The sequence below is a fragment of the Streptopelia decaocto genome, assembly GCF_964273445.1.
Source record: "Streptopelia decaocto genome assembly, chromosome: 3".
Lineage (NCBI taxonomy): Eukaryota > Metazoa > Chordata > Aves > Columbiformes > Columbidae > Streptopelia > Streptopelia decaocto.
In genome coordinates this window covers 29,841,567-29,862,264 of record NC_138656.1, presented here as the reverse complement: position 1 = coordinate 29,862,264, position 20,698 = coordinate 29,841,567, and the positions used below count along the sequence as shown (strand labels likewise).

The following is a 20,698-nucleotide window of genomic DNA, read 5'->3' as shown; positions in this document are numbered from 1 at the left end:
GAAAATACAGCAACATGGCAGTCGTTGCATTACTTTGTGCAGCTGCTTAATTCAATCCATTGTTTTTTAATTTTTGCACATATTTCTTATGTCCACTGATAATACAAAGGCATCAGTCATTCCTGCCCATAATTTGTAATGGTGAAATGGGCAGAGCGTCCTGGCCTAAGTGTCTCTGGGCAGCACGATGTTCCGCTAGTTCAGAACCAGCAGAGCACAGCGTTGCCAGCCAGGCAGGGAGGTGATTGTCCTGCTCTGCTCTGCACTGGTACGGCCTCACCTGGAACACTGTGTGCAGTTCTGGGCACCACACAGTATAAAAAGGATATAAAGTTACTGCAGAGCATCCAGAAGAGAGCTACAAAGTTGGTGAAGGGTTTGGAGAGGAACCCATATGAGGAGCAGCTAAAGTCACTTGATTTCTTCAGCCTGGAGGAGACTAAGAGGAGACCTCATAGCAGTTTGCACCTTCCTCAGAACAGGAGGAGGAGGGGCAGGCACCGAACTCTTCTCTTTAGTGACCAACGACAGAACCCGAGGGAATTGCAGGAAGATGTGCCAGGGGAGGCTTAGGTTGGTCATTAGGAAAAGGTTTTTCACCCAGAGGGTGGTGGACACTGGAACAGGCTCCCCAGGGAGGTGTCACGGCCCCAAGCCTGACAGTGCTCAATAAGAGACTGGACAAGCCCTCAGACACATGGTGTGAACTGTGGGGTTGTCACATGCAGGGACAGGAGTTGGACTCGATGATCCTTGTGGGTCCCTTCCAATTCAGGACATTCTATGATTCTATAACTGGAGTATCTGTGCAATCTGAGGCGCTGCGGATAGACGGGCTGATGATAGCAGTGATACCACAACAAGCTTGTAGGTGCAACGGATTTACAATCTGAAACCTGTGCCTCTCTTATTTTGCTAAATAATAGATTTTAGAGCAAGTCTGGGCCATACTCAAGAAAAACTGAATCCAAAGTGTCCGGTGACATCCCTGTATATAAGACAAAGACTTTCTCGCTATCCTTCTGATAATGAAGGAACAGAATAAACCTAAAAGGGGAAAAAATCCAGCACATTCCCACAGGTAGACAATTAAAATAGCCCTCATGCTTTGGAACAGTATTGCCCAATAACTCTCCCGGATGGTCCTTCCTCCAGCTTCTGCAGCAGAAAGAAGAGGGTCAAAAAAAAAAAAAAAATCACAGTGACAAATGGTAAGGATGGGGAAGAACGTGAGAATACCTTGATACAACAAGGACCCTTCAACTGTTCCTGTTCAGTTTTCATCTGACTGGCTGCCACAGGTACAGTACCATTTTTACAGCTAATCTGTTATTTTCTCTCAATAATCTGCATCAAAATGCTGCCTATACTTAGCTCAGTAATAGCTCTAGCCAATAAACTTGCAGAGACAGCAAGGACAGTATAGGAATTCAGCAATACTGAGGAAAATTCTAACCCTACTAAATTTGGCAGCACAAATCTCTTATGTAACCTGTGATTTAGAGGACAGTCTGATCATCTGGGAACATTAAAGTGTACTTCTCAGTACATTAAACAAAAAGGGCAACTTCCCATGATAGAATTTCCTTTGTTTTTCACTGCATATGTCTCAGGAAAGGTGTCCCATGCTCACAAGACATTTGTAGTATCAACAAAAATGCTTTTATATGCCAAGTCAGTTATACAGAAGGTATATTTAAGTTTAAAATCTAACTTTAAGTGCTTCTTTTTAAGATTGCCTTGAAATGTGGTGCATCTCAGACATGCAGAAGAGGGCTTGTGATCTAAATTCAAAGCAATGGTTCTCCAAAACAACACTTGGAAAACGGGATTTTCTGAAAGTTGACCGTTATATCAGCAAATTTTACAGATCTCAGGAACTGAAACTCTCACGAGGCTAAGGAGGTTTGAAAGCTACAGATGGAAGATCCTAAGCACGTACAAACCACTAGAACAACAAACTGCTGTTTGTATCAACTGTTAAAAAAAAAAAAAGTCCTCCTTTTCCAACAAAATTACATTCTAACATGCAAAAGCAGCTGCCCGTTAATAGCATGCAGGTGCATGAAAGCTCTATTCACAAAAAAATTATGAACAAAGGATCATATTATTTAAATCCCTGTTGTTCTTAAATCAGTTACAAAATGAGGTAAGAGTTCATTCAGTGCCAATATTTACGGAGTGCAGCAAACATTCAATTCATACCATGTATTCAAGAATTACAAACAGTAATGCTTTTGAAACAGACTTACTGGAAGACAAGAAAATAAGTTTTATTCACAGAACAGCAAATATCAACCTTATAGAAAACACCCATAAAGGGTGAAGAGTTCAGAGAACACTGGAGAATCTGTCACCTGAAATCACCACACAGTCTCCTGACAAACACTTGCTGCCAAGCTTGAAGCCAATTATATACATTCCCTTTTCATCTATACAAAGGACATGCCATAGAGATGTACACTAATATTAGAATTCGTTGATGTGTTTGGAAAGAAGTGGCCACCACCATGTGGAAATAACTTTGTAGGCTGCCAGCTGTCACCCACTAGCAAATCCACCTACCTCCATTCAGTTGTTAAGGTAGGTGAAGCTTTTAAAACAAAAAGCAGCAGCATTCCTTTCTTCTTTTGGGGGGCCCAGCTCATTCCACTACCCTGACAAAGCTTTTTAGTAGATCCAAAATGCTGTAAAGAATTACCATTTTAGCAATTGCAGGATGTCAACACATTTCAAACAAGAAACTCCGGTGACAAATGCTCCATAATGGATAGTTAAGGGTGACAGGAAATGTCAAACAGCTCCCTCTAGAGGGTTACACAACTAGCACAACCACACCATGGCAAGAGCTAAGAGAGTAACTATATCCCCAGTATTCTTCATTTGCTGCCACAAACACATAGAAAGAACAGCGATTTTTCAGTCTCCATTAGTCATGCAGTTGTCTCAGTAATAAGGTATGAGAATAAAAGGAAATCTAAACCAGAGTATCTATTCATAGGGAAATTCTCATTGATAGTCCTTCTGTTACAGTTGAAAGAAAGTTGCAAAAGCAACTGCCAAGAGGAGATTGCTGGAAGGAGTAAACACTTAAATAGGTCTAGTTAATACCCCACCATGGATTAAGAGTATGATTCTTGTGCCTTAGAATGCATGCACAGTGAACACTTTGTAATTGCTTTCTTATGTAGAAATGAACCAAAGGACAAAAGAAATGCAGAGCCACCGCTCAGCCTCTGATGTTCAGAGAGGCTCACTTCGAGTTGTATATCAAACCAACACTGAAGAGAAGGCAGCCTCTTTTGATCTTTCAAATTCAACACACATATAAAGCAATTACATCATAGAATTCAAGAGCCAGTTTCAAACCAAGTATTTAAAAGCCAGACTAACTTAGCAAATGATGAGACTGAAACCTAGCATTAGAAATTGATGCTCATTATTTTATTGCCTTGGGCCACCACATGCCGTATGTTAAGTCTCCTCAGAGGCTCACAGGGGAGCAGCTCATCAGTCTTAACGCCAAAGAGAGAACTGGCAGAGTAACGCTCCAGGTTTCCATAGTTGAACAATTTGTGATTTAACCAAATCTACTGGAGACAGAAACAAAATCTAACAGGACAATTGCATTAAAATTTGAAGAGCAATATTTAGATGGGAGGGCGTAATAGTTTGGGGTGAGAGTAATTATAAATACCTATAAGCATAGAACTAAAAGAAGGTACTACTTTAATAAGATGATACAAGCTCATATTTTATACATCAGACAAGCAGAAGACTCAAGATACAGCAAAAGAATAAAAGTGTTAGTATCAAAGATATGTGTTATGATGGTAACATACTTTCAACCTGTCCACTAGGATCTTCTCATCCACTTTGAACTGTATCAGTTGCTACAAACCATTGGCTTTAAATATCAATTAACCTTAGTGACAAAACAACAAAAATATTATGTACATTTCTAGGCAAACAATCAGGCTGTTTTTACCTCCCCTGTCATTCCAAGTAAATGTATTATCTTCCAGAAAGTAATATTCACAAATTATTTTAGAGAAAAGTTACTGTACAAAGACACAGAAGTTCATAAGAAGACTAGTCAATACAATTAGACAGAAGTTTGCTTGTAGTTCTTTGTATCCAAGACCTTCTTGCCACACATTGAGCAGATGCCTGTAAGCACACAAAGAGTGTATAAATTATTTTCAAAACAACAAAAGGTTTTCTTCAAAAACATAGTTTCTATGTTTTTGTAGAGATCATTTTCAAAAAATTCTTCAAATGAGCTCTCAGTGACAATCTGAGCATTTTCTCACCAGATATTGCAAATTCAGACGTAATGACTCCTAATGCAAATTAGCATTTGCAGCACATGCGTAATACTGCCACTTAAAAAAAACAAAACAAAAACCAAACCCACAACAACAAAAAACCCCACACCTCTATTTTGAGAGCATTATGACTCACAACATTGCCCAAAGCCTCTGCAATTTGCTGGAATATTGGAAGAGAGTCAGGGAAGGCTCCCATGTAGCAAACAGGTAAATATGTGATATTATTAAACTTTGTAAATCCTGTAGCCAAACTGAGGCCCAAGAAGGACACAAAATTGCTAGGCTAAGAAAACAGTCATCAACAAACTGTCTGTTAAATAGAAGATTAACAGGTCAGCAGCTTCGGACAATTGAGAAAGTTGAGACTAAATACAGTTTCATAGAATTAAGCTATTCATAGACCAGTAGAAGTGAGAAACAATGGAAACCAAGAATACTTGAGAGCTGATGTGAAAATGACCACAGATGTCCCAGAGAACTTTGACCTAAACCCAAAGAGTGGCAAGTCAGAAAACTAGAGCAGCAAAAAGAACACAAGTTTGGTAAGGGCAGAGGGGTTTGTCTCAAGGTTTCCCTCTCCTCCTGAAGCAGAAAGGTGCTAAATCTTCTGTTTGGTAGGGCCACATCTCTTTTTACAAGATCATTCATCAGCAGATAATAAAACTGTCAAGTGGCAACTATTCCTGTTAACTATATCATGTGCTGTCATATATTGACATCAGAACTGGACACATATCTAAGAATCCATTAGGAAAGGGAACAGCAGGGAACATGTCACACGAGTTACTTTGGAGAGCAAAATCCAGCTCACAGGCTGTTCACTTCAGGTCTAAATTGAGAAGTATTAACTTTAGATTGCCTCTCAATTTCAAACATGCAACAGTGGAAGCACTAAGCCATATGGTTGCATTTGCTTCAAGAAACGTGCCCCAACCACATCTTTGGCGGCCAGAATTAGAGTCTAAAGGACTTAAAATTCTGAGTTTTACGAAGAAAGCAGATTCAATCTGCAAGGATACACAAACAGACAAAGATGAAATTCTGAAGCCCACCCAAACCAACCATAAGTTTGAGAACAAGATTCTACCATCTGGGATTCAGGCAGCCATCTGGTGAGCATGTAGCAGCTAGAAAAGGCCACCCTCCTACAGCGGGCTGCTAAATAGCTGGCTCAGTGACATGGTGCGCATTTATAGAACAATTAAAAGACATTTCATAAACAAAACTTACTACTGGTTAGCTGTAGCTCTACATGTAGCAATTGCTCCGCCCCATGTGTGGGTGCTATGTGGATTCCTTGGTATCAACAATGTAACCGAGTTCGTGTTACTTTTTCCTCCCTGCCCCAGGAATTACAAATTTGAGTCCTTTTGTTTATCTGCTCAAAACCACAAGACTATTAATAAAGTTTTATATCCTTAAGGCTCTTCATGAAATTTGCTTGAAATTGATTCTTTTTTTCCCCTCCAAAATTTTTGAACAGTTTTTAACAATACTGAAGACTATTACGAATATGGGAAGATAGAAAGCTTCCACATAAAATCAGAATTTCAGTGCAGTCATTCATATATAACTCATGTACAGGAACATTTTATATATTATGTGCTGCACAGTGCAATATCTTGCTTTCTAGGGACAATTGTATCTTTTTCATTTGTCAGTTTCAACTTAAGACAGGCTTGACTTACAAGGCATCAAGTACTTCATAACTGGACCAGAGACTCTTTTTAAAGAAATTAACCTTTCAATGGCTTATGTTAAGATACTGGATGCATAAGAATAGATGCAGGCACAAAGACAACCATGAGCACGATTTCCCTTCAGTGACTGTTTCTTAATTGCTTTTAAAACTCTGTTTATCTTTTTCTGTTTGCCTTTTATTCTGCGGGTATTCTTCTTTCCTTAAGCTAGCCTTTGTGGGCAGGTGGTGGTGGTGAATTTTTGTTTTGTTTTTTTCTTTTTTGGGGGGAGGGGCGCAGAAGAGGGATTGCAACAAGCAACTGAGTTTTCCAAAATCTCATTAAAAAAACCAAAAACAACAGAAATATCAAACTTGCTAGATAACATTTTTCTACGCAATTGCAAGGATTAAGCTTACAATTATCCTTCCAGTCCTATGACTTTAAATACTAGATACATTTTAAAAGCAGCAGAATCATAGATGACTTCGGTTGGAGGGTATCTCCAGCAGCCTCTAGCCCTCTCCCTGCCACACTCAAAACCACAGCCAACTTGGATGGGGGTGGCTCAGGGCTTTTCAAGTCAAGCTCTGAATACCCCCTATAGACACTCCACAACCTCTCCGGGTCCCTGTTACTACATTTGACCACCCTCATGGTAAAAACTGCTTTCCTTGTATGCAGTTAGAATTTTCCATGTTCTAACCTGTGTGCATTTCCTCTTATTCTATTACTGTGCACCTCAGAAGAGTCTGACTCCATCTTCTCTATGCTTTCCCATTAGTAGTTAAGGATAGCAACTAAAATTCATCTTAGCCTTCTCTTTGCAAGGCAAAACAAATTCAAGAGTTCCACTTGCTCTTTAATTTCAAACCAAACTGGGGTAATTTGGTACTCAGTGAAACTCACCTTTTTTATAGGCACATCCTTGACAATAGTGGGAGCCTGGCTGATGGACAGAACTCTTACAAATCCGACATATTGCAAATTTGTTCTTTCCATAAGGATCAAACCTGGGAAAAAATAAAAGTATTTTATTTATGCACCTTGAAATAAAGTATTTCCTCTGCCTTGCCTTAAAAAGTCTGAGCCAGAGGGCACAGGCAGAAACCCCAGCAAAAACTATAACTGAGAAAAGAGACGTACAAAGATTATTTCTAATAATCTTTCTACAAAGTCTACAAAGTCTACAGAAAAGCTCCCACTTTCTCCATTAAGAGAGATTTCTTGCATTACGGAGAAAAACTTAACAAAAGCAGAACTAAAAATGTGTCTTTTTATTAAGATACTAGAACTTAAACATCTTCCAGCAGCACCATGCCCCCTTGTATAACGGAACATCCCCTGGAGATTAAGGAAATGCTCAAGAGATTGTACTGGCAACCTTAGCACAAAAAATAAGCCTTTCTGGCTCACCTTGGAATAGTTAAGGTTGGAGGGGACCTCTGGACATCATCTAGTCCAATTCACCTGCTAAAGCAGGTTCACCCAGAGCAGATGGCACAGGATTGTGTCCAGGTGGGGTCTGAATGTCTCCAGAGAAGGAGACTCCTAACAAAAGCATCAACCTCTAGCAGTTTTGGTAAGAGTTGCAGTAAAATAGTTGCCCACGCTTACAATTCAGCAAAAAGTACCCATTAAATATGTTTTGACATACTTTTACCAACTAAACAAATGTCATAACCACACCAGAATTATCTCTTTTTTAAAAACGAGTATTTTGGACAAGTTCTGAGTAGATGCCCAGATATGCAGGAAACAGGCCTCAGTTACAGCAAACTAACTTTTTTAGCCAAAATCAGTACTAAATGCTAACCTTGCTTTCTTTGAGGTCAACGCCTTGTTTTCATTTAACTTGCGACCACCGCTTTCTACAACAAGAACAGAATCACAAACCAGTAAGCTTCCCAGTTCCAAGCATACTTTAAAAAGCTCAGTTTACAGTTTTTATAAGTGTGCAAATAAAGTCACAAAGAGAGATAAAACATACAGCACAGAAGCACAAGACAACAGAATACTTTACACTGCACTCTGTTTGTGTATCATTCCACACAAGGAGAAAAAAAACAGGCAAGTTCAATACTGAAGAGCTCAGGGTAAATAAATTCCCAATGCGTGGAATTAGCATGGGAAGGAAAATACAAGGTTAAAAATGAACCTGAGTAACTATTTCAAATTTTAGCCTCAATATCATAAGACAGGTCAGGTGACCACCTTTAAAACACCTGAAAAGCGAGTGTTAAACCTCCCCAAGATCACCTGTCGTGTTTCTTGCACCATCTTTCCACGTATCGGGAGTGATGACCGTCCCGAGCTTCTTCTCACCTACGTAAGCAGACATTGCAAAGGCAAAAAATTAAATCTACGCGGCCTTAACACTCGCGACGAGCGCGGCCCCCGGGAGAACGCCAGCCCTCACACGGGCCTTCCCGGACCCGCCACCCACCGCCCGCCCCACACGGCCCAGGCCCGGGCCCGGGCTCCGGGGCTGCTGCTCAGCTCAGGAGACGCCCGATACCCCCCGGAGCAGAGGACCCTCAGCCCACTCACATTTCTCGCACACCATGGCGGCCCCAACCACAACAAACAGCCGCTTCCGGGACCGCCCCGGAACTGACCGCTGGGCGCCGCCGGTTTCCGTTGCCGGGCGGCCCCGCGCGCGCACCGCGGCGGCGACGCTGCGGTAAGAGACGGAACCGGCCCCTCATCCACCCTCCGCCCTCCCAACCTCACACCCGCCACCCAACCCGCGACAGGTGTCAGGAGGCCGCCCCGCCGCTGTCCCCGGGCTGCGGAGGGAGCGGCTGGGAAGGCCCGGGCCCGGCGGGGGCTGAGTCGGGCAGCGCCCCCGCTGCTGTGAGGGGGCCGGGGCCCAGTGCTCGGAGCGTACCGCTGCTGCGTCCCTGGGTTTGGGGCTGATTTATAAAAGAATGACGTTTTTCTGCGGTCTACAGCTTCCTCACAAGGGGAGGAGGAAGAGCAGGCGCCGAACTCCTCTCTTTCCTGACTAATGACAGAACCCGAGGGAATGGCAGGAGGATACGCCGGGGAGGGGCAGTAACAGGCTCCCCAGGGCGGTGTCACGGCCCCAAGCCTGACAGTGTTCAATAAGAGACTGGACAAGCCCTCAGACACATGGTGTGAACTGTGGGGTTGTCCTGTGCAGGGACAGGAGTTGGACTCGATGATCCTTGTGGGTCCCTTCCAACTCAGGACATTCTATGATTCTATGAAAATAATCACTTTCACCCCCAAAGTAAGCTCAGAGCTCTGTGTGTTGTGTCTAGGAAAAAAAAAAAAATCTTCTCCTGTAGCATTTGTACTGTTCTAGTAACAGGCACGACTCGCTGTCTTGCAGGTGGCTGGTGAAGAGGGAACACCATGAAAGAAGCAGAAATAAGGAGGCTGTCGGCTGCCAACCTCCTCTGTGTTTTTTCAGTTATTCTGACAGCAGTTGTTCCACCTTTCTTCTGGGATGGATTCACAGTTCTGGGCACACACCTCGCGTGGCTGTGTGTTTGTTCTGTTTGTGTTAGTACCCTGAATATAATCTTGCACTTAGTCCTTAAACCAAATCTGTCTCCTAAGAGAATTTCGTTTGCTCACAAGGTAAGAATTTTATTCTTAAATTGCTACCAGACAATACAGAAGGGAAGCAAATTATTTCACTGAAATAATCAAATAAGAAAGAAAGCAGACAATTTTTGGTGGTTAATTCTTGTTTTTTATGAATGAGCTGTATGTAGCACCTTTTGAAATAAGTTTTCCAATATTTTTGTGACGTTAAACTTCCTCTACCTGTAAATAACTTGTTCAGTGAGCAATTCTGAGTGTTTGCTTTTTCCTGTCAATATATTGTTGTTTGTAGTACCAACTATTGATCTTCCAACAATTTGCACGGTGGCAAAAAAATCAGCAAAATTGAATGGGCAAAGAACTCATTTAATAGTCCAGACCTGACTTTCAGTGTTATGAAGAAACATTTTTCTCACATGTAATTATAAGTTTCTAATAACTTTAAAGGAAGATAAATATTTTTTAGAATTTGAGACATAAGAGAGAGACAAGCTCATTAAAATTTAAACCAAGTTTATAAATCTTAAAAAATGACATGAAAAGTATTTAAATGGTCACATTTCCTTGAATGATGAAATTTGCATACAGAACTATCTAAATCTGAGATAAATCTTTGTAGTTTCAGTTTGTAACACATTAAAGGTATGAATCCAAATGAATTATGTTTGAAAACAGCAAATTTGGAGTGGCGCACAACTTGTTCAGAAGCAGCGTTCTGAAGTCAGGGGGATAGTTTTACATTCCCAGCTTGCTGAGTCAGGCAAGATTTAGTGCTCTGATGTGGCGATTCTTAAACATCCAAGCAAACATCCCTGAAAGCAGTATCTTAGTCTACAAAGCTTTTACGTGTTTTACTGACTGAGTGGGATGTAAAATACACAAAGTCATTATGGAAAACAGGTATCATCTGTGCTTTAAAAATGAAGCAGGCTTTGTGTTCTGTGTGAGATTTCATCCCAACCTAGCATGAGAAATAAATATTAAAAAAGTACCCAAGTGAAATTATGAATTTCCATTGGTGACCTGATCAGAACAGATCTAACCAGAACTGTTATCAAGTGGCTATACTTCTACGTGGTATAGTGAGTACCCAGAAACAGTTATTTAAATTCAGAGAAAACTGTATGTGTTTTGCAGATTTATAGAAAGTCATGGACATTTCTCAAATGGATTTAGAATTTAAGGTGCCAAGTTCAAAATGTGTTTTTTATTTAATGTAATTTTAAGTGTTACCTTTGTTTCTGAATGTCTTTTCATATTTCATTTTTTCTTGCTTTAAATATTTTTTTACTTTCTGTGAATGTTGCCTTTTAAAGAATGGACATAACACTCAGATGTAAAACAGAAATGTACAAATACACAATAAAATTATCTCTATTTATCTTGTCATTTCCAGTTGTATCTTTTGTATGTTTGCTTTACTATACTGGAATGCATGAAAAAAATGATGGTTAATTATTTAAAGTATTAAGCATAGGGATAACTGTTTTGAAATATGCCATGCTATTATCATACTGTGCTGTAGCTGAGATTAAAGAAATAGGTAGACTACAATGCTACTGATAAGGTATAGACTATGTATGTTACTTATGTTCTCTTTTATTTTGAAAAAATATTCTGATATTTTATTGCTCTTTTTTAGATATCCAGATTTCTAAAATGCTGTGTATACTTTTTCATGTCTTGCATACTGTTTCATGCGATTATTGTTCTTTATGGAGCACCTCTCATAGAGTAAGTCAGAAGACCCTTCTTTCCCTAAACATTTTAAGGGGCAGTTCTCCTTACAGATATTGGTATAAGTACTAATACATCTCCCGGCACATTGAAAGTTAAAGGATAAGCTCCTGGCTGGGGGAAGAAGGGTGGCTGTGCTGGGGTTTGGGGTTTGTTTGTTTGTTTGTTGTGTGTTTATTGGTTGTTTGGTTTCAGGTTGTTTTTTTGGGGGGGGTTGTTGTTCTTTTCTGGACGCTGGCTCTTAAAATTTCACAGAATCACACACAGAATCACAGAATGTCAGGGGTTGGAAGGGACCTTGAAAGATCATCTAGTCCAATCCCCCTGCCAGAGCAGGAACACCCAGATGAGGTTACACAGGAATGTGTCCCGGCGTGTTTTGAATGTCTCCAGAGAAGGAGACTCCACAACCCCTCTGGGCAGCCTGTTCCAGTGTCTGTCACCCTCACTGAGAAGAAGTTTCTTCTCAAATTTAAGTGGAACCTCCTGTGTTCCAGTTCGCACCTTTGCCCCTTGTCCCATCATTGGTTGTCACCGAGAAGAGCCTGGCTCCATCCTCATGACACTCACCCTTTACATATTTATAAACATTAATGAGGTCACCCCTCAGTCTCCTCCAAGCTAAAGAGCCCCAGCTCCCTCAGCCTTTCCTCATAAGGGAGATGCTCCACTCCTTTATCATCTTTGTTGCCCTGCACTGGACTCTCTCCAGCAGTTCCCTGTCCTTGAACTGAGGGGCCTGGAAATGGACACAGTATTTGGACATGTGTTGTTCAAGACAGTTACAAACAACTCCTTTTACTTCAATATCTATGTTAAACATATGGGTACAAACATTTTTCCAAGTTTCATTTAGTCATTTCCCCTGTAAGATTCTAAGAGACACATCTTGCATATTTTTCATCCTTCTTATATTAGCATTTTAAATTTTAGGAATGATTAAAAAAGAAAAAAAAAATAAAAAGGAGAGGCATGAATCAGCCAGATATCTCTGAGAGAGATACTAAGTTACCAAATAACAATGGCACCATGTAGTTTGATTTCATGGTTGCTTTCACAACATCAAACCAGAAAAACAAATGGAATAATGCAGTAAATATATTCAGGCAAACTTCAGTTCAGAACTAATGTTCTGTATGAGGTGCACCTGTGTTTTTAAAAATGCTACCGGTATCAGGCATTTAAAATAATTACTGCATTTTGGTCTTTGAGATAACAGACACCAGAATTCTTTCTGTCTTTATTATTCTGCAGAGTAAGAGGAAAATACTTTTTTCTTATGTGTGAGGTTTAAGAAAGCATGCGTGCGTTCACAAGTTGACTTAGAGGTGTTGTTTGGGGTTTTTTTCCTAAATCTTGGAACTCTTACAAAATTAGTAACTACCTCATTTAATTTTGTAATTTTCCTTCTTTGTAGGTCAGTGACTGAGACATTTTTGTTTGCAGTTCTCCTGTCTACCTTTACTACTTTACAATGCTTGTGTATGCTGGGACCAAACATACAAGCGTGGATACGGGTATTTAGTAAAAATGGGTAAGTTCTATTCTGAAGTTTCTTATTTGACCAGAATAGAAATTGATGGAATTGATGTAAACAATATATCATGGAATTTTTTGTAAAGAAAGGAAAACTTCCTGAATTATGGGTGTTTTTCATATTTGTAATTGGAAGCTTATGAAAGCTTTTCTGACAAAGAAAATTGTTCTTTATTTTAGAGACATTGATTCAGAAAACTGGCTTTTTATTTTTGGTGTCCAGACACTAAATCTCACTTTATATGTGTTTGAAGAAAGTAAAGTTTCAAATGCACATTTTACTGCGTAAAACCATTGTAGTAAAACCAGTATAGTGGTTGTCAAGCAAAGAGGAGACCTGAGACTGCACTGTACAGGGAGAATCTCACACATCACCCAATAGTACCTTCGTAAATACAGTTTTAAAAGTAGGAATAACGAGCCAAAAGAAGCACTATTTTAACAGTACTTTTAACTGGAACATAATGGTGAAAATTATATATAATTTACTGTGGTCTTAAGTATATAATCTTTACCCATGCTCTTTTTCAAATTTCAAAGAAAGCTGGTTTCAAGCATTATTTTTTTCAAGAGTACGTTTAAAGTAAAATGAGCCTTTTAACCTCATTTTCACCTCAGTGACAGCCATGACATCAGCCTATATCAGGGATAATGTACTTTTCAGAAGTTTTCTCTCTCTTCTGCCTTTTTTCCACTCACTAAATAACAGGATTGTTGAAGGACTGGGATGCTGAAACATAAAGAAGCCCCAAATATCTTTGAGATTTAATAAAAAGATGTTAGCATTCATTTGCTTTTAATGGTTCATATGGATAAAGTCTTATCTCAAAAGAGAGAAGTCGTATAACGCTGCTAACCTATAGAGTTACTATAGGTTTAAACACCTAAAAGTTTAAACTTCTGTCTAGAAGGAGAAAAGTAGACTTTTTGTAGTAGTTCCAGGTATTGACTTTTGGTTTATCTCAGTTCTCAGCTTACTGAAAGATATCTTGAATCCTTATTCTAGCCAGTTATGCTTGTTTGGTTTTTGTTTGTTTGTTTGTTTTTTATTTGCAGTGGAAGGGTTGAATAGACTTTAATAAAAGCACAGAATTGTTTAGCCAAAACAGATCATTGCTGATTCACTTAGTCATCGTTGGAGGCTTTGCAACTGGAAATAATAGTTGAATTGAAGAAACAGATGCTTGACAACAGATGTCTTTGTGCCAGGTTAGGTTTTGAATGCCTGTCAATTTCTTTCCCAGACTAGATCTTAATGTTATTTCAGCAGGAAAGAGAGTTGTCTTGTTTTGGCATTTTTGCTGTGACAACTTGTACATATTTCTTACTAGGGAGCCATGTGACGTTATCTGAATAAAATGTCTATTTAATAATGATGTTTATTTAGACTGGCTTTTAAATGAAAGAGAAATATGGTAGCAAAATTTTTAATGGATTTTAGCAAGCTGCTCTTTTAAAAATAATCCTGTGCTTTTTCATTTGACCTCATGACTGAGTTGGAACGTCTCACATGTAGGTGTGAGCTGAGTGTAGACATGATGTATTGAAATGTTGTCTCAACTATGTGGAATGAGGTGGGACTGGTTGAGTGGAGGAAAAGGATGGTTAGGTAAGATTGACACAGCTGTTTGCCTTGAAAGAAGGTTTTAGCAAATTGAATTGTACTGGAACAGCAAGCTGGAAAGTCTGATTAAGTGTATAGCTTAGAATGAAAAAGGAATGTGTTTTAAAAATAGCTGAATACAATTTAGACTTCAGTAACCGCTGGCATTTAATTTTCTTACTCTTATTTGCCTGCACAATATTTATATGACCAAAATGTGCTTGTGTTATTGTTTTTGCAGAAAGAGAAATACATTTAGAAAAAAATGTTTATCTTGATATATCAAATGTAAATAAGTAACAGATACTAATTACATAGCTATTAATCTCAATAACTTTTTACTGTTTTAGGTGGTCTAATGTGAAAATACTGATGCACATAATATCTTGTCACAGGACTATTCATAAAGTCACATTCAAACAAATTGTGTCTGATCTATTTCATCGTAATAGCTATGGTACAACTGAGTCAGTCTGACAAATATTTGGGGGATAATCTTGCAAAGTGTTTATTTTTTTCTGCAGAGATGCTTCTCTTTCTGCTTCTACTTGCAGCACTAGGAAGTGAAGTCACTGCTAGTAAAATCAATTTTGAAAGGGTTACTGCAAGATCAATCTTTAAGTGCCCGTGCCTCTAGGAGGTAGATTATATGTGCTGTCTCGTGGTAACATGTAAGCTGTGACACTGCAGGTTTATTGTTGGTATTATAAAGCTTGAGTTGTTGGTGGGGGAGAGGGGAGGTGTTTGGTTGGGTGTTTTTTTCTGTATACGTGAAACAATTGCATGAAACACAAGACAGAAAATTGCCCATGCTCCACATTTTCAAACTGAGTGCACTTTTGAATTAGAAATGTCAACTTAATGGGCCAAATAGAGGTTTTTTTTAATTACTTTAAGAAATCTGAACAATATTTTCATACCCGCACATTTATAGTCTATGTACACACAGAATGTTTGAGAAAAGTAAGTATGTGTATTCTACATCACAAAAACTTCGGTTCTAAGTCAGGCTGTGAACAGGGCTCTTTTCACTAATTCTGGCTTTGGGAAGAGGGGGGGCATGCCAGCTATCTCTGGACTCTGACATCTGGTGTTGTGACCAATGTCGTGACACTGATCGTATGCTATCATGTGCTGCCCTAAGCAGACAGAGGGAAATAAAAGCTACAGGAGGGGTTATTGGAAACAGGTGACATTCTTTAAATGACTTTTCAGTAATTGTTGGCTAAAATAGCCTCCTTTATAAAAGCCTTTAAAAATCAGCTTTCAGTTGCTGATTTTTATTGCTCCTTCTGGAGACTGTTTATTTCAAATCACTAATCTGAATAATGGTGGTGAAATTTTTGGTATAACAGTAATTAGGTCACCTGGGTAGGAAATAGATTTTATTTGGACCTTGCAAAAAAATAGCATAAAACCATAACTTTAGGGCTCTTTCCAGTTTTAATTTCACCAATTTTATCACTTGTTTGTGAACTGTGTACTCTTACAGACTTGGAAATGTCCTTTGTAAAGGTAGGTGTCATCAAATACTAAGTGCTGTTTACTATTTCAGTCCTGCCACAGCCCGAAATTCCAGATCTTGTCTATCCAGGAGCTGCCTTAGTAAATTCTTTAATGTTAGCTTAACCTCTTAATTCAAACATAATTTAAAGCAGCACTTAATTTATTGTATTATTTAAAGGGGTAAATAATTACTTTGGGCTTTAAAAGGCCTTTGTGCCACTAGAGAACGTTTATTATTGTAGAATCATTTCAGTTGGAAGAGACCCTCAAGATCATCGACTCCAACCTTAACCTGTCTTAAATATTACTAGTTTTTCCTGCAGAATGATCTTAGTTGTAGTTTGTTTGTAGTTTAAAAATAAAGAAACTTATAAAACTCAAAGTTTATAAATGTTCCTGCAGTTGTTAGCCTCATATAAACGAGGGGTTTATGTGATCGTTTAATGGGCTAAATTATACCTACAAGAATTCCAATGGGTGACATTCCATGAAGAGAATAATCAAAACGTTTTTCCTTCAGAATGATGTTGGAGGACAAGTCAGGTTGTACTTGCGTAGCCAGTATCCGTGCTCTGGAGTGGCTGAATGTGAAGCTCAAATGGTTGCAAAACTGCCAGTGGCTGTTCTTCACTTGGGCGCTGTGCCTTGCTAATTCTGTTGTTTTGGTTTGGGTTCAGTCTGATACCTCCATATGGTGCAGCAGTATGTGTGTAGATTTACCAGACAAGATGTCTTGTGGAGTGCGAATGTACCTCAGTCAGTCCTTGGCATATTCTGCTGGCTCTTTTGCTGCTTTGAGGCTGGTGTGAGTGTTCTCTTCCCTGTGCTGCTCAGTTATTCAGCTTCTGAAAATAGTTTACAAGCATTTTGTATGTGCAGACTCCTGAACAGTTCCAGAATTAAATCAGGACCTTTCCCTTTAAAAAATATATCAAGCTGTTAAGATTGTGAATTGAAATGGAGTGTTGTAAGTTAAAGGGATGGCGTTATTGTAAAATAAATAGTTCTGCTCAAAATGTCAATGTTGCACCATAAATACTATAATCTTTATGATCTTTATTTTGCAAACAATGGAAAATACTTGCTTTACGCTTGTGAGCTGTTTGGTCAATAGCAAATGCAGCAGTGAGTTAGGTGTACTCAGAAATAAAGTCAGAAACTTTAGACTCTTCAAAACAAGGTGTAGGCTTAAAGCTTTCATGTCATGCAACATAAACAGCACATGTGAGGCTCAGAGTTTACCATCCTTCTAGTTTTAGCCATAAAAATGCACATCTTTTTTTCTTCTGTTAGCTAAAGCTAGGCTTGTGTTTATAATCTGAGATGTAGCAAACTGAAGATTGAGATCTCTTACTTTATGGATTTGGGGAGGGGATTTCTACCTGGTTCTTCTGTCTCAGAGTTGTCCCCTACTGTGTTCTGAACTTCTGCTGCTCTTGTTTTTCAATTGGTACCAAGTACTCAGATGTTCATGGCTTGAGAATATAAAAGCAATCACTTGGTAGGCTGATGATGGACAATGAATGCTTGTCTGTTAAAAAGAAACCAAACTTTTCCAAAACTTTTGAAGTCAGTAGTGGTAGAAGGCCATAAACTGAGAACTGAAGTCATTAACATCTCTTATGATACGATGAGTGTCATGATTGGCAATGTCAGAGTTCTTCAGCGTGCAATAGGTTTATGCTGCAGCCAGTGTACTTGAACTTTGATGCAATGTTGCTGAAGGGCTGCAACATGCAGGTTACATTTATTTGCAATGTTTCTTTTCAGTTGATGGAAATTTGCATTGGAATATTCACATAGTGGACTTCTATTTTAAATTTCAAGTTGTTGTAGTCATCAAATAGCAACGTGTCTACACTATAGAATACTTTGTGACTGTACATGTGTTTTGATGTCTGCTTCTCCCTGCAATGCACACAGTATCGTGATACTTTAATTTGCTCAGTCAAGTAGTAGTTCAAGCTCATTAGGAGCATTTCCAGGTAAATAAATTAGCTTTTGCAGTAAACGTCTCAGGGGAAAAAAAAAAAAAACCAAACTGAATGTGTGGTATAGAAAGATTGTGATTGTAACTGGAATATGCAACTTACATTTTAGTTACAGTTCGTATCTTTTATGAGAAACCTGCATGCTACTTATCAAATAAATGGATGTTTGTATCTATTTGTAGTCTCAAAAATCTTGGGAGAAACTGGTTGTGACATTCTGACATGGCAACTTCTGCTGTTGAAATCTTGTAACATACTGTTTTTACAGAGCTACTTCCATCTGGGAAAGCAATCTACAAATTACTACCATCTGCAGTATATTTGGAGCTTGGTTTGGAGCATTTCCTATTCCTCTTGATTGGGATCGGCCTTGGCAGGTTAGTATGTACACCTTTATCATAAATATGAAAATATTTATTTTCTAGAAATGTATGCTACACAAAATTGCTCTGAGACTGTACAGGTATATTGGATTTACTCATAAGCTGTTCCTACACGGTTATGCCAAACATTTTAAAAGTCATTGAAAGCATCTGTGCTTACAGTGTTAGGCCGTGAAATGCAAAATTTTTACCTCCATTTTTAATAAGTTCTTTGTTATAGATTTATGAGTGTCTGTTGCATGGAAATTTTATCGTGAAATAGAGCTGTAAGTTCTGTGATAAGAAGAAGCTAGAGAAGCAGGAAGGGAAATGTGAAATAAAGATGGCTCCAAGATTGTCTGCCTTCAGTCTGGTAGCTTTTATTGTTTATGGGTAGGGAAGAAAAGATGCTTTCCTAGTGTTTTAGTTACCTTCTGTCTTCCTTAAAAGCACTTAACAGAATGCATTTTAAATGGATTTGGATTGATTTGTGGAAATGGTGTGGCCAAAGCACAGTACTAAAAACTTACCTTCTGATTTCAGAGGAAGGCAAGCCTTAGCTTTGTAGTTGCACAATAAAAAATGGGAAGCTGGCATTGCAGATTCTGTCTTTATAAATTCAAGTGTCAGTGCCGTGTTCTTAATCTTTTTGTTGGCATGGATAAATGATTCCATTAAACAGTCTGCAGTTGCCATAAAATTATGACACTAGGTTTTATTTGCAGTGGAAGGGTTGAATAGACTTTAATAAAAGCACAGAGGTGTTTAGCCAAAGCAAATGCCTTCAGTGGAGGTTTTCTTTCCTCAGGTTACCAAACTCATACACTCTCAGGTGAGTAGTCTCTACCAGGCCTGTTCTTAAGCAGATGGTTTCAAAGGTTTTTTTTCAGGAATCATTGTAACAGGTAATACACTTTTCTCTCTGATATTGCAGAGATGTTGTGGCTTACAATTGCAATGGAAGTTTGTCACAGAATCACACAGAATCACAGAATGTTAGGGATTGGAAGGGACCTTGAAAGATCATCTAGTCCAATCCCCCTGCCAGAGCAGGAACACCCAGATGAGGTTACACAGGAAGGCGTCCATGTGGGTTTTGAATGTCTCCAGAGAAGGAGACTCCACAACCTCCCTGGGCAGCCTATTCCAGTGTTCTGTCACCCTTACTGAGAAGTTTCTTCTCATCCATAAGTAGCTAACAGCTTGCTTTTATGCCACCAGCCTTTCTTTCCAACAGTGTAATGAGATACTAAAATTTCTATTTAAAAATAATAGAGGAGTAGGTTAATACTTTAACTAAAGAAATCAGGTTTTCTTCCCTAAAACCCCTTGGTTTTACTCTTGCAAGAAGTTTCACCATCAATCGGTCATAGGTTTGTATTGGCACTGGTTAATTTTTGAGGGACATGAATGTAACCCCAAATTCAAGGGATTCATTGAAATGCAATCTTGTATCTTCTTGCGAAGTCTTACTCACTTTTCCTGTTCCAATGGGAGGCAAGCACTTTTTTCTTGCTCAGCTGGGATTGTAGGATGGCTCATCACATCTGGCAGGTTTTATTTGATTTCCAAAATCTGGAAGTTTGCTGATATGCTGTGTATAAAACTTTCACCTTGTATGCACCAATGATATAAGGAAAAAATCTGTAGACTCTGATGAACAAAACAAAGACACTACTAGATTAAGACAGATACTTTAAGTACAGTTAATTTTTTACTTTATTTGTTCATTCACCCATCTTCCCATAGTAGGACACACAAGTTGGGTAATTTACTGGCTGCTTTTTCTGTTTGAAAACTCTTCCAGGTTAATAGAAACCAAACAAGACTGACAAAGTTAAGCTCTATAATCTATACTTAGACATCTAAAAAGATACTATATGACTCCTCAGATCAGCAAAGCATCTGCAAAAACTTCAGATACCATAACTTGTCACTAGCTGTTCCTGGGCATGAATGCGCCCCAGAGAATTCAGGCAGCAGCAAAAACTGTATGTCTGCATTTCCTTTTTCCTTCACCATCTCCACCCTCATTTCTGACATACTGCTGATACCAGAGTTGGCAGGGAAGAGCTTCTGACTATCGATTCCTGCATCAAAGCAATTTTCCTCTGCCTAGAGCCAGAGCATTTGCTGCTATGTTCTTTCCCTTAAGTTCCCTTCATTTTTCCATATCCCCATGTCTCCATCTTTTACCTTGTAGTATTTAAAATAGTGGGGTGGGGGAAGAATCTTGCTTTCCATTTTGGGTCTGAACTGCTCAGTTGTTACTTTAATCATCATGTGACCCATTCAAGAGCAACCACAGAGAAGTTTACTTACGAGTCCTGCAGGCTGCCACTTCAATTATCTTTGAAAACTGCAGTTTTAAGTGATA

General features: G+C 39.0%; 2 protein-coding genes across 4 annotated transcripts in view; one reads left to right on the top strand and one right to left on the bottom strand.

Moving 5' to 3' along the window:
- Positions 1–2,248: 2,248 nt before the first annotated feature.
- Positions 2,249–8,612, bottom strand: CRIPT (CXXC repeat containing interactor of PDZ3 domain). The gene is made up of 5 exons (XM_082047961.1): positions 8,561–8,612; positions 8,270–8,335; positions 7,827–7,881; positions 6,920–7,023; positions 2,249–4,170 (listed from the first exon to the last, which is right to left on the bottom strand). The coding sequence occupies exons 1-5, from the start codon at positions 8,574–8,576 to the stop codon at positions 4,106–4,108; spliced, it is 306 nt and encodes a 101-aa protein (XP_081904087.1). The 5' UTR covers positions 8,577–8,612; the 3' UTR covers positions 2,249–4,105.
- A 10-nt stretch (positions 8,613–8,622) lies between these two features.
- The window catches only part of PIGF (phosphatidylinositol glycan anchor biosynthesis class F), a 22,583-nt gene continuing 10,507 nt past the window's right edge, over positions 8,623–20,698 (top strand). For 2 of the 3 annotated variants that reach the window (XM_082047952.1, XM_082047950.1), the window contains exons 1-5: positions 8,623–8,693; positions 9,369–9,619; positions 11,229–11,320; positions 12,741–12,857; positions 18,228–18,336. In XM_082047952.1, the coding sequence (XP_081904078.1) occupies positions 9,392–9,619; positions 11,229–11,320; positions 12,741–12,857; positions 18,228–18,336 (546 nt within the window). In that variant the 5' untranslated portion in view covers positions 8,623–8,693; positions 9,369–9,391. Of the gene's footprint in view, positions 8,694–8,973; positions 9,267–9,368; positions 9,620–11,228; positions 11,321–12,740; positions 12,858–18,227; positions 18,337–20,698 lie in introns of those variants that run through there. The other variant, XM_082047951.1, reaches the window with a different exon arrangement.

Bases quoted from the DNA above. Each gene is read 5' to 3' on its own strand.
- CRIPT (XM_082047961.1), bottom strand. The intron at 7,882-8,269 runs GTGATCTTGGGG...TTCTTGTTGTAG, and splicing joins TGGTGCAAGAAACACGACAG to AAAGCGGTGGTCGCAAGTTA. The intron at 4,171-6,919 runs GTGAGTTTCACT...GTGTGCTTACAG, and splicing joins AGGATGTGCCTATAAAAAAG to GCATCTGCTCAATGTGTGGC.